Below are 14,116 nucleotides of genomic sequence, written 5' to 3' on the forward strand. Positions count from 1 at the left end.
TTTAAAGAGACAAAATCTCAAGATTCTATATCTCTGGGCACCGCCTGATACAGTCCTTTTTCCAGCATTGACTTTAGATCTTCACCAGTTCCACCAAGGATATCCGGATGGCCTAAGGGCTGCAGCCACTATCCTTTACGTGCATACAAGAACCTGAGCCCTAAAGTGAGCATCCCATACCGCTCACCTTTCCATTTGTTTTTAGAGGTAGTGCCCTATGTTGAGCTATTGTCTTTCTTTTAGAAACTATTGTTGTGCGGGGAGGGCCAGTAGATAAGCTGTGACCATCACCTATTGTATAGGTCAGGTATGCTCAACCTGCGGCCCTCCAGCTGTTGTAAAACTACAACTTCCACAATGCCCTGCTGTAGGCTGATTGCTGTAGGCTGTTCGGGCAGCCTGGGAGTTGTAGTTTTGCAACAGCTGGAGGGCCGCAGGTTGAGCATGCCTGGTATAGGTGGACTTTGTTTTTCTGCAGCAGGCTTTCCTGTGGACTTATATCGTGCATCGGTGTCTTATATCCTGTGGCAGGGCTGACATGTTTCTGTAGAGCGTGCACCAGTGTCTTATGTCCTGTGGCAGGTCTCGCATGTTTCTGTAGAGCGTGCACTGGTGTCTTATGTCCTGCAGCAGGGCTGACATGTAGTCGTAGAGTGCTCACTGGTGTCTTATATCCTGTGGCAGGACTGACATGTTTCTGTAGAGCGTGCATCGGTGTCTTATGTCCTGCGGCAGGGCTGACACCTCTGATCTCTGCCCTTTTACCTCCCTGTGCACACACCCTGGCGAGATCAATATGTTTCCTTTAAGAAAGAATGCTAGCAGCCCATCTGTGATCGATGTTTGGAGCTGCTCCTGCGTCTGCTTGCTTTCCTGGATGAATAATTGATGTCCGATAAGTGTTTATGAACAGGAAATCTATATTCTCACCCCGCCCCCAAGCCATATGCATTTATTCGGCTGTACGTTCAGAGCTGAGCCCCGTCCCTTTGTCAGCACTCCAATCTCTGCTTCTGTCAATTGTATGTTTATTCACGTGGCATGGTAGTAAAGTACACTGCCGCCTTGTGGTTTCTTGGTACAGATTGGGAGCAGCATATACTAGAAAGCTACATTACTTTCTGTCATGCAGTAAAATGTGCCTAGTTGGAGTACTGGACATGGCCTTTGAAGAAGGGTGGCACTGTTTTTGTAATATTGTACAAATCTTTTGTGTTTGGCTGTACTATGGAGGAGGCGTGGGCCCCTGCGTGCATTGTATTGCACCTATCGTGACGTGCGTCTGTTCTCCCTGCAGGTGAATACTCAGTTGTACAGCATGAAGGAGAAGCAGCAGCTGGCTGACCTCATCAACACAATGCTGGCCTACAACTTGACTTACCACCAGGAGCGCACCATGGACGGCCAGTACGTCTACAAGCTTGACCCGTAAGTATCTCCTGGATCCTCATGTCGTCAGGCACTGACCCGATCAATAACTTATTATTTGTCGAGCAATAAAGATGCAATGATTTTACTCTGCTGTCGACTCAGAGCTGAAATCATCTTCGCTGTCTATTGATCGAGGCAGAAATAGTCCAGATGAATTGATATCCTTTTATTCAGTTTAATACTATGTATATGTGTCTGTGTATACACCATTGGTCTCTAAACCGTGACTTCCCAGCTATTGTGGGACTACAACTCCCAGTGGGCTCTTAGTCTGGGGCCTGTACTGGGTTAACAGGTCACTTGAGGTCCTCAGGGGTGGGTCTTTGGAGGCGGGGTCTAAATGATCCTCAGGGGTGGGTCTAGTTGGGAATAGTTGTAAATAGCGGACCTACAATTCTGATTTCCCAGGACCTTAAAGGATAACTGTCGCACTTAGACCCTAATTTCAATTTTCATATATGTAGTTACTAATAACATGATATTCCAGAATCCGTTACTATTAGACTGACTTACCCCATATTTAATAAGATTCAGCCCTTAGCAACCAGTCTGCATAAAACTGCAATCTCACTATTCAGTTAAGATGGCCGCCACTGCCTTCCCCCTGAGGCTAATCCCGCCTGCCCTCACTAGCCAGTAACAATAGCCCCCCAAAAGTGTCAGTAACCAGAGCCCTCCCCCCTAAAGGGTTAATCTCCTGCAGCACAAAGGGGTCCTCTTACCACATGTTGCTTTCATTTATACACTGAGCAGACGGCAGATCTCCCTTCCCTGCTCTGCGCTGCTCCAACTCTGCATTGTCCCAGCTCTGCTGAGTGAGGGAGCGTCTGCCAAGCGCAGGGACAGGGAGAAGTGCACACAGCCCAGGCACTGTTATCAGCTGCTGGGGAGGACCTGGCTGTAATCATTTACTTACAGTCCCTGGCTGTCAGTAATCTGACCTTGCAGGCTGCCTGCTTCAGCGTCCTCCGTCCTTCCACGGAGAGATGGACCCTGCCTAGCAACCCTATTTTAAGCAGAGGTAAAAGCAGGCAGTACAGGGGACAAAACTGTGGAATTAAGGGGTAATTGAATACACAGTGAAAAGTTGAAATAGGGCCACCAAGGAGATATTAATCACCACAATCCAATACTCCCAACAAAAAAAGACAGTTATACTTTAAGGATTGTCGGGAAAGGTGTTTTGTAGAATTTTCTTTTTTCCCCTCCAAATAATAAATCCAAACTCTAACTTTTTTAACGGGTTTTCCTATTTTTTCATATTGACGACCTATCCCACCGATCAGCTGTTTTTTGCTGGAGATAACACAGTAGACTTTGTGGGAAGCAGAATGCTCTGTCTCCTGTGTACTTGTGGGAAGCAGAATGCTCTGTCTCCGGTGTACTTGTGGGAAGCAGAATGCTCTGTCTCCGGTGTACTTGTGGGAAGCAGAATGCTCTGTCTCTGGTGTACTTGTGGGAAGCAGAATGCTCTGTCTCCGGTGTACTTGTGGGAAGCAGAATGCTCTGTCTCCTTTGTACTTGTGGGAAGCAGAATGCTCTGTCTCCTGTGTACTTGTGGGAAGCAGAATGCTCTGTCTCCTGTGTACTTGTGGGAAGCAGAATGCTCTGTCTCCTTTGTACTTGTGGGAAGCAGAATGCTCTGTCTCCTGTGTACTTGTGGGAAGCAGAATGCTCTGTCTCCTGTGTACTTGTGGGAAGCAGAATGCTCTGTCTCCTGTGTACTTGTGGGAAGCAGAATGCTCTGTCTCCTGTGTACTTGTGGGAAGCAGAATGCTCTGTCTCCTGTGTACTGGCAGTAGTGGTTAGCACTAGTGCCTTGCAGCAATGAGGTTCTGGGTTCGAATCCGACCAAGGACAACATCTGCATTGAGTTTGTATGTTTTCTCCCCGTGCTTGCGTGGGTTTCCTCCGGGTACTCCGGTTTCCTCCCACCCTCCAAAGACATACTGATAGGGAACTTAGATTGTGAGCCCCATTAGGGACAGCCCGATGCAAAGTCTGTAAAGCGCTGAGGAATATAGTAGCGCTATATAAGTGCATTAAAGAAATAAATAAAATATTTGGTTACCATTCACTTGAATATAAGCTGAGTTGCGGTACGCCAGTCCAGCCAGTACACAGTGTATGGGGCCTTCTGCTTCCAGCTCCTTCCAAAATGTCATATCTGACTCTGACAGCTGATGGGTGGGGGGGCTGTGAGCAGGATTACCACCGATCTGATCTATCCCGTGTTTTGTTATGCAGTCAGACCCCCACCCTCGTGTAATGTGTTTGTTTTCCTGCTGTAATTACTCAATCAGTCGTGCAATTATTGTAATTGCTGTCTGTGTGTATAAAGACTTACACGATATGGCGGTGATGTGTGGATCAAGCTGTAGAATAGGCTGCGCGTCTGTATATTAGCAGCACCAATGTACCTTGTATGACTCCCTCAGAATGCAACAGCTTGTCCAGACCACCGATCCTCAATGGTCAACAGATCAGTGAAGAAATAGGAGGTGACAGCAGCATATCCAAATGAGGGTCCTTTATTCACCGAAATTCCTTGAAACAATGTACAAAAAAGTGCGACTTTTTGGCTACATAGTAGTCTTTATCAAGCATGGAATTTCGTTGAATAAAGGACCCTCATTTGGCTATGCTGCTGTCATCCCCTATTTCTTCACTCCTTGGTGTAGGTCATCAATATGAGTTTGGTGGGGGTCCCACACCCAGCTCCCATAGTTGATCAGTTGTTGGCTGCCAGAAATAACAGTGGCCAGTTCTGGAAGTAGATAGCTCCATCTCTTGTGTAGTGGTCGTGCCAGGTTACATTCACTTGAATGGGCTGTAATACCCTGGTATGGCCACTAACCAAGCGATGGCGCTGTCTGCTTCCTGCTCTGTACAGTGTGTTTCTGGCAGCTGATTGGTGAAGGTGCTTGATGTCACCAATGTCTAAGAATAAGTCATCAATATCTAGATTCTGGAAACACCTTTAATAAATTGTATGTGAGATGGATCTTTAAAGGGGTTTTCGGAAATTTTTATACCGATGGGTTATCCTCAGGATAGGTAATCAGTATCTGATTGGTGGGGGTCCGACACCTGGGACCCCACGATCAGCTGTTTGAGAAGGCAGCAGTGCTGGCAGTAGCGCTCTGGCCTTCTCCTAGACTGAGTGACATCACGTTCATCAGTCACATGACCTAGGCGCAGCTGGGCCTCATAGAAGTGAATAGGACTGAGAGCAATGCCGGGCACAGCCACTATACAATGTACGGCGCTGTGCTTGGTGAGTATAGAGCAGGCATCCTCAAACTGCGGCCCTCCAGCGGTTGCAAAACTACAACTCCCAGCATGCCCAGACAGGCTACAGGTGTCAGCCTACAGCAGGGCATTGTGGGAGTTGTAGTTTTACAACAGCTGGAGGGCCGCAGTTTGAGGATGCCTGGTATAGAGAGAGGGTAGCGGCCCTCACAGGAGCAACGGTGCCTTCTCAAACAGCTGATTGGCGGGGGTGCTGGGTGTCAGACCCCTCACCATTCAGTTACTGATGACCTATCCAGAGGATAGGTCACCAGTATTAAAATCTCAGAAAACCCTTTTAACTTAAAGTCCTCCTCTGAACACCGTCCAGTTCAGCCTCCATTATACTGAAATCTCCCAGCATTCCCTGCTTAATGTCTGCATGTATTGCATTTAGTTACATGTCCTCTTTAAATGAAGACAATGGGGGAAAAACATCTGCTTCCCGCACTGTGAACTGTTAGGGGTATGTCTGGACACAACAAGCATGCTGACTAGGGCTGAAACGATTACTTGACTGAATTTAGTAATTCGACACAAAAAAATCACGGAGCAGGAGTGACGCGCTTGCTAGTACTTACCGCTCCGTGGTCACCTGTCGTCCTGTACCGCGCTGCACTGGATCCTGACATATCGTAGTGTCGTAGTGCATGTAAGCGCGCACTATGACCCGACGCTGTGTGACTTCAGGATCCAGTGCAGCATGCGGAGAAGCAGAGGAAGGAGCTGTGGAGCGGCGCCCCTACATGAAAGGTAAGTATTTTATTTCACTGGCGCTGGGGACATGGCACTGAAAGGGGACAGCCGGCAATGGATGGCATGGAGGGGCAGATAGCAATGGGGGACATGGAGGGGCTGACAGATGGCAGTGGGGGAATGAGGGACATGGAGGGGCTGATCTGATGGCACTGGGGGACATGGAAGGGCTGATCTGATGGCACTGGGGGACATGGACAGGGCCGGTGCAAGGATTTTTGCCAGCGTACTTCTGTACCACTGGTCACGCAGTCCCCATTACTGCCGCTGCAGTGGATTGACAGCAATCCCACGGGGTCCGTGTCGAGTCTGCTGATGGGGTGACCCTGCTGCGCCTGAAGACGTCAGAGGGTAAGTACAGCTCTCTTCTCCCCCCGCTGGACCACTGACATTACGCTCCTTCCCATCCCTTGGCCAGGGTATCTGCTCTCAGGGTGGCTATTGGGCTCCGGGACACATGTGCTGGACATTGGGGGGGCCTTGGGCTCCACCCCGGCTCTGCAGCTTCATTTCGGCCATAGTCTTCCCACAGGGGGGCAGAGGGTTAATGCTAGCTATTCCCAGGGGCTTATTTCACTTATGGGCGATCCCTGCTGGGCCCTCTTATCTGGGTCGCTAACTCTCCCTCCCCCTACTTATATGTGCGGCCGCCGGGGCTCCGGTCCGGCCGCCGGGGCTCCGGTCCGATGGTGGGGCTCCGGTCCGGCTACCAGGGCTACGCTCCGGATGCTTTTTCTACTTGAGCTACCGGCTTTTCGGCCTGCTAGGCCGCGAACTTGCTCCGCCCCCTCCTTCTTCCCGGGCTCTGGGAGGGACCTCCTTGCCGGCTCCTATCTCAGCCAGGTGCGGGTTTTTCCTTCATGGGGCGGTCTCTTCTGTGAGTTGAGGGAGAATAGACTCCATTTTGCAGCCAAAGCCTGGATCGCCATTCAGACTGTTCCTGTATCTTCACTGCTTCTTCTGCATCGTGGGGCACAGTACCTGGGGCCTGGTAGGATAGCCTCTCCGGCTATACAATTATTTTCTTTTTGCCATCATGTCCTCTACTAGTACGGACCCTAAACCAGACAGACCCAACACTTCCGCATGGAGTAGCTCAATTCGGGGATTGCCTCCCTGAAGGAGGGCGAATTTTTGTCTATCGACATACAGGACGCATACCTCCATATTCCTATTGCCGTGGCCCATCAGCGGTTCCTTCGCTTCGCGGTGGGTTTTCTGCATTTCCAGTTTGTGGCTCTGCCTTTCGGCTTAGCGACCGCCCCAAGTGTCTTCACAAAGGTCCTGGCCCCTCTAATCGCTCACCTCCGCACTCGGGGGTTGGCAGTGATTCCCTACCTGGACGACTTGTTGGTGAAGGCTCTGTCTCTGTAGGACAACCTGGCCAGCCTCCGTATCACCCAGTCTGTCCTGTCTCAATTCGGGTGGTTGGTCAACTTCCCCAAGTCCTCCCTGGTTCCCCGCCACTCTGTCAAGTGTTCCTTCCCCAGGACAAGGTAGTGGCTCTCCGAGATGCAGTGGTTCGCCTACCTCTTCGGACATGCATGCGGATTTTAGGCCGGATGGTTGCCTCCTTCGAGGCGATCCCATTGCGCAGTTCCATTCCAGGCCTCTTCAGCTGGCGATCCTATCGAGCTGGGATAAGTTCCAGCCGGGTCTCGACTGTCTGGTTTGTCTTGTCCGCAAGGAGTTGTGCTGGTGGCTTCTACCTCGCACCCTATCTCTGGGCAAGTCCTTTCTTCCCCCTCGTTGGCAGGTGATCTCCACGGACGCCAGCCTGACGGGTTGGGGAGCTGTCTTTGGGTCCCTATCTGCTCAGGGCCAGTGGTCAGCAGTGGAATCCTCCCTGCACATCAATATTCTGGAGCTCAGGGCGATCTTTCTGGCTCTATCTCATTGGGCACACCTTCTCTCCGGTCTTCCAGTCCGTATCCAGACGGACAACTCCACTGCAGTGGTGTACCTGAATCATCAGGGGGGCACCAGGAGCATGAGGCTCATGGAAGAGGCATCTCGCATACTTCAGTGGGTGGAGTCCTTCGTTCCGGTCCTCTCTGCAGACCACATTCCCGGGGTCGACAATTGTGCGGCGGACTCTGTCGCCAAACTGGTCTCTTCACCCAGAGGCGTTTCTTCGTTTGTGTCAGCGTTGGGGAATGCCGTACATAGACATTTTTGCCTCCTGTCTCAACCACAAGGTCCGGCGTTACTTCGCGAGGTCTTGGGACCCTCAGGCGCTGGCCTCGGATGCTCTGGTCCTTCCTTGGTCCCAGTTCGGTCTTGTATACCTCTTTCCTCCCATTCCGCTCCTTCCCAGGGTTCTCAAGCGCCTGAAGTCGGCCCGGGTTCCGGCGATTCTGGTGGCCCCACACTGGCCTCGCCGTGCTTGGTACGCGGATCTTCTGTTCCTACTCGCAACGTCCCAACCTCCTTTCCCAAGGTCCGCTACTCGACCCGAATTTACTGCTGCATTTATCGGCGTGGCTGTTGAGGCCGCGGTTCTGGGATTTCACGGTGTCTGAGTCTGTTATCCAGACAATTCTCCACGCACGCAAGCCCCAGTCTTCCAGAATTTATCATCGTACTTGGAAGGCTTATTTTTCCTGGTGTGAGGCTGCTCTGTTTTACCCTCTCTACCTTTCTATTCCCAGAGTCTTGTCTTTCCTCCAGGCGGGCTTTGACAAGGGTCTTCGGTTGGTCTCTCTCAAGGGTCAGATTTCGGCCCTATCTGTTCTTTACCAGAAACCCCTGGCTTCTCGCCATCAAGTGAGAACCTTTCTGCAGGGGGTCGCTCACTGCGTTCCGCCTTTTCGTCCTCCTGTGGAACCGTGGGACTTGAACATTGTCCTGGATGCTCTTCAGGCCTCCCCCTTTGAGCCGTTACAGGATATTTCTCTTTCCTTTGTTTCGTTTAAGGTCGCCTTTCTTGTGCCGATTACTTCTATTCTGTACTTGCTGCGCTCTCTTGCAGATCCCCTTTCTTGGCGTTTCATCAGGATAAGGTCGTTCTGCGTCCGGTGCCTTCCTTCCTCTCTAAGGTGGTGTCCTCATTCCACATTAATGAGGAGATTGTCCTTCTGTCCTAACCCCTCTCTTCCTAGGGAGCGTTCGCTTTACTATTTGAATGTTGTTAGGGCGCTTCGCCTCTATCTTCGGTTGACTGAGCCCTTTCGCCGGTCGGACTCCCTCTTTGTGATCCTTGACGGTTCTCGCAAGGGCCTGCAAGCTTCCAAGGCCACCATATCCCCTTGGATTAGGTCGGCAGTTAAGGAGGCCTATGTTGCCAAGGGTCGTGTTCCTCCCTTTCGATTGACCGCTCATTCCACTAGGGCGGTCGGGGCTTCTTGGGCGGTTAGACATCAGGCCTTAGCGTCCCAGGTCTGCAAGGCCGCCACCTGGGCCTCTGTTCATACGTTTTCCAAATTTTTATCACATCCACTCCTTGGCTTCTGCTGATGCCAGGTTGGGTTGCAGGGTTCTGCAAGGAGCCGTGAGTTAGTTGCGTTGCATGGCTGTTTTTTTGCTGCCCTCCCTTGTGGACTGCTTTAGGACGTCCCATGTTGCTGTGTCCCCCAATGCATTCAAGAGAAAACTGGATTTTTGTACTCACCGTAAAATCCCTTTCTCGTAGTATGCATTGGGGGACACAGATCCCACCCTCTGTGGCTAGTTTTTTCTGTTGGTCCTTTCTGGTTTAGGACCTGTTGGCTTACAGTTTTTTCTTGTGCTCCTACTGCTTTTCTACCTACTGGTTTGCTCTTGCATCTGCAGTGGGTATAGCCCAGGTAGGAGGAGCCAACACTTTTTACTTCCAGTGGCAGCTGGGCATATACCCATGGTGCTGTGTCCCCCAATGCACCCTACGAGAAAAGGACTTTACAGTGAGTACAAAAATCCAGTTTTTCCATTACACCTCAGGTCAGACCAGCAATCAGACCCCCAATGCCTCAGATCTGCCCCGCATTGTCAGCCATCAGCGCAAATAAAATAACTTACCTCTCCTGCTCCTGGACGCCGCCGCTCCTCACCACCAGCGCTCTCTCTCTTCTTCCTAGTTCTCGGCTGTCAGCTGTGAAGGCTACGCACAGTGAGGTCACATGGTGCGCATGCCCTGCACTGCAGACTGCCCTGCGGAGGACCAGGAAGCGGTGAGTACAGATCCTTCACCGCTTCCCGGTCCTCCGGTATAATGAAGCGCTTCCAAAATTAGTATACGCCCCATAAGACGCAGGGGCTTTTTTCACCCACTATGGGGTGAAAAATACGTGGTATTTAAAAAAACCAAAAAGTTTCATTTTTCCGCCCCCCTGTCTCTGCGCCCTAAGGCAGCCTCTTGGTCTGCCTTATTATCGCGCCGAGCCTGGACATGGAGGGGCTGATCTGATGGCACTGGGGGACATGGAGGGGCTGATCTGATGGCACTGGGGGACATGGAGGGGCTGATCTGATGGCACTGGGGGACATGGAGGGGCTGATCTGATGGCACTGGGGGACATGGAGGGGCTGATCTGATGGCACTGGAGGACATGGAGGGGCTGATCTGATGGCACTGGGGGACATGGAGGGGCTGATCTGATGGCACTGGGGGACATGGAGGGGCTGATCTGATGGCACTGGGGGACATGGAGGGGCTGATCTGATGGCACTGGGCGACATGGAGGGGGCTGATCTGATGGCACTGGGCAACATAGAGGGGGCTGATCTGATGGCACTGGGGGACATGGAGGGGCGGATCTGATGGCATTGGGGGAGTGGGGGACATGACAATGGATGGCACTGGGGGAGTGGAGCTGAAGGAAATGGGGTGGGGTAAAATGAAAAATGAGTGCAGCTCTGGAGTATAATACAGGATGTAACTCAGAATCAGTACAGGATAAGTAATGTAATGTATGTACACAGTGACTCCACCAGCAGAATAGTGAGTGCAGCTCTGGAGTATAATACAGGATGTAACTCAGGATAAGTAATGTATGTACACAGTGACTGCACCAGCAGAATAGTGAGTGCAGCTCTGGAGTATAATACAGGATGTAACTCAGGATCAGTACAGGATAAGTAATGTATGTACACAGTGACTCCACCAGCAGAATAGTGAGTGCAGCTCTGGAGTATAAAACAGGATGTAACCCGGGATCAGTACAGGACAAGTAATGTATGTACACAGTGACTGAACCAGCAGAATAGTGAGTGCAGCTCTGGAGTATAAAACAGGATGTAACCCGGGATCAGTACAGGACAAGTAATGTATGTACACAGTGACTGCACCAGCAGAATAGTGAGTGCAGCTCGGGAGTATAGTAAGTAATTTTAAAGGATGGTGTGCAGAGCCCTATTGACCAAAGTTGTCACTTAGATTTATTTTTTTAAGAAACCACTACTTCCTTAGTCCTGTGAAGGCGACACTCTATTGAGCTGCATTACATCTCTTACAAAGATTGTCACCCAGCTTTTCCAGGCCCCTTAATGGCAGTTTTACCTAGGATCTAATGATGCCGGTTGTGGTGGAGCCATGATTACAGTGAAGCTGGTGAAACCCCGACGTCGCCATGCTGCTCTGGTCTAGTGGGGTAGACCTGCTTTAAAGGATTCTGGGAAAGCTGTGTGAAAACCATTGGCGGAGCTGTGTCCATACTGGTTGTCCTATAGCTGTAGTTTTCAGTGGAGATGGCTTCACTTTGTCGGGTCGTTTGTCCATTTTTACATAATCCGCTAATGGTTCGTCTGTCTATTTTTCCCGTTTGGACTGTTACCTCATTGCCTGGCAGAAGCTGATGCAGCGAGAGGCGCGGAGCTGTCACTAATCCTCAGCCGGTTACATAATCTCCCCGGGTGACTTCTCCTGGAGACCAGATTATCCTGCGCTCCTTTCTATTGCACTTGTTATCAGCTCGTGTCTGGTATCACTTCGATGGCACATTTGTTTGCGGCAGATGGCCCTCATCTCTAAAATACTTATCATCGTGCTGCACCGAGCTCCAGCTAACACTGCAACGTTTTGTGTGCTTCACTTGAATAGACATGTAGCAGAGCTGAATCTGCATACCTGCAGTCCTAATGGATTTGATGAATCCGTGCATTGAGGCGAAGTAAGTCAGCTCTGCTACATCTGTAAATATTATAAATACACATCACCAACTCCAGTGTCATCTTGCATTGTAAAGACCTAATACCCCTCACAGCTGAGGTTTTGTTACAGTTGTATCCAGTCTAGACAATCCTCTGTGAGCAAAACCATCTAGACAACTTTGGTCAATCGACGCAGTTGAACCGAGGATCTGTGATTAAATGTCTGATCATTAGAGCTTTGACTGCTGGGGCCACGAGAACAGGGGTCCCCGAATCCCCTTCTTGAATGGAGTGGTAGTGCGCACACTCACTGTTCCATTCTTGGTCTATGGGACTGAGCCGAGCACTGTACGGAGATCTCTGGCAGTCCTATGTGAATGAGGCGTTGTACACACCACCTCTCCATCCACACAGGCGCCAGGAAATGCCGCTCTTGTCCATGGCTTGTGTCTGGTACAGCAGCTCTGCACCATTGAACTGAATGAGGCTAAGTTGCAATACCACTCCCAGCCTATGGACAAGAGTGGTGCTGTTTCTGAAAGAAAAGCTGTTTTCTTCTTTGCTCTCAAAGGCCGTCTAACTGTGACTTATTGTATCTTGCAGCAACGTGGAGGATGTCTGCAGGTTCCCAGAGCTCCCAGCCCGGAAGCAGCTCACCTACCAGGCCAAGCAGCTTATTGCCCGTGAGATAGAACTGGAGAAAATGAGACGGTCTGAGGCTTTTCAGCAAGCGAGGAATGCGAGAAAAGTAAGTGCAGGGCCACACACTGAATGGTTTTCCCCTCTGCGGGCTCCATCTAGAATTTCTAGAACCAGTATCATGTGTGCCCATAGACTGCAAATGGAGACAGCAGATTCTGTGTGCAAAGGCTAACTATGTAGTGGAAAAATCAGTAAGAGAATCAGCAGCTTAAAACAGGCCTCCAACTCATCAGTGTATTTTACCCCTTTCCCACTGATTTCTGTAAAAAAGTAGCTACAGATTTTGCTTATGTGAACATAGTCTCTCACTCGGAAGCATCATGCAGGACATTATAGAGAAGTACTGAGCAGCAGTGATGTGAACAAAGCACCTAGGGTGAGAGATAAGATCCACAATTAGCTCCAGCAGTGTCTTTCCCTTAGGGCAGCTTATACCCTCCTCCATAGACTTATACGGCCATCTGTAATATGATCCCACAGAATTCATAGAGAATGTGAGCTTGGGAAAGGGGATGCTGATATATGGAGAGCAAGACATTATTTTCTGGAAAGGTGCATCACAAAGTTTGTTATATTCACTTTTACTATTGAATTAACAAAGTTGTGTGACAATATAATCCATATCTCTGAATACGCTATTAAATAAATCACAGCTGCAGTGTATCTGATGACACTCTAGCTGTACTGATCCTGAGTTACATCCAGAGCTGCACTCACTATTCTGCTGGTGCAGTCACTGTGTATGTACATTGCTTATTCTGCATTTTGCTCAGTAGCTGCACTCGCTATTCTGCAGGCATCGGAGCTGAAATCTGCCAGTATTCCCTGCTTGTTCATTGTCTGCATGGTGCCTAGGAGGTGATTTATTTATACTAGGCACTGTGCAGTCATAATTTTTAGGAAAACCTCCCCCCGTGTTATCAGAGCTTTGCTGAGCCTAGATGGCCTGTCACGTAGCCGCCACTGAGGCGTCATTGTATTTACGTGCTATTTCTGTGTGCCTCCGCTCTGGGCCAATTAACCCATTAGTATATTTTTATCTTTACACCTGGGAGCAGAACTTCCTGCAGATGTTGCTCTGGGACTTCTTAGAACGTAGGACCTCAGTGATGTAAGGCCTCAGAGCTCATCAGCCTGCCATAGTGCTGCACCTACGGGCTGCACTGGTCATAGTAAGAGATGGTCATGCCCATTGTCATGGGGGGCTAAGTGGCTTCCTGGAGGATCACAGGGTCAGTGTGGTGAAATCCAGCTGCACCAATACACAATAGCAGATCCTGATGGGAGCCTGTAGCATTTATCTCCCGTCTATACTGCTTGGGGTGCGTTAACGTCCACTGCCCCTAGTGGTCATTGCTGGTACGGTATAATTTGGTGTCTTCAATACCTTTGCACCCTCATTACTTGCTGATTGCACTGAACGCTGGAAGATTCAGTCCTTGGCTACCTTGTAGAAGTTGTTGTTCTCCAGATTACCCTTGTGATTTGCCAAAGCTCCCTGAAAGTGCAGAGTGGCGTAACATGCCAGCCCCATAAGACTAGCTGTTTACACTGTATCCCAGATACCACCGGCAGCGAAGACACAAGCATCATCAGTTATTCTCATTAACATCATGAGCATGCGGAGGCTGATGAAATTGCTGGAGGATTTAGGTAATCTCCTGAGACTGAAGTGTCATCGTTCCCTAGAGAAGTAAAATTATATTAGAAATTTGATATTGCAAGTATTAAAGAGTTCAGCTCCTGCAGATGCCATCTGGTCACGTGTCAATGGTCTTCAATGAGCCAGACATTCACTTACAGGGTAGCTGCCTAGAGGTGGCATCTGAGAGTTTTCTTCCTTCTGGATGAGAGCTGATTTGCCGGAGAG

General features: G+C 50.0%; 1 protein-coding gene across 1 annotated transcript in view; it reads left to right on the forward strand.

Annotated features, from left to right (window-relative positions):
• Positions 1-14,116, forward strand: part of CHTF18 (chromosome transmission fidelity factor 18) — a 51,168-nt gene that overhangs the window by 33,593 nt on the left and 3,459 nt on the right. The window contains exons 18-19 of the mRNA XM_044303432.1: positions 1,298-1,428; positions 12,148-12,292. Coding sequence (XP_044159367.1) covers positions 1,298-1,428; positions 12,148-12,292 — 276 coding nt within the window. The remainder of the gene's footprint in view (positions 1-1,297; positions 1,429-12,147; positions 12,293-14,116) is intronic.

Source organism: Bufo gargarizans, chromosome 8, assembly GCF_014858855.1.
Source record: "Bufo gargarizans isolate SCDJY-AF-19 chromosome 8, ASM1485885v1, whole genome shotgun sequence".
NCBI classification, from domain to species: Eukaryota; Metazoa; Chordata; class Amphibia; order Anura; family Bufonidae; genus Bufo; species Bufo gargarizans.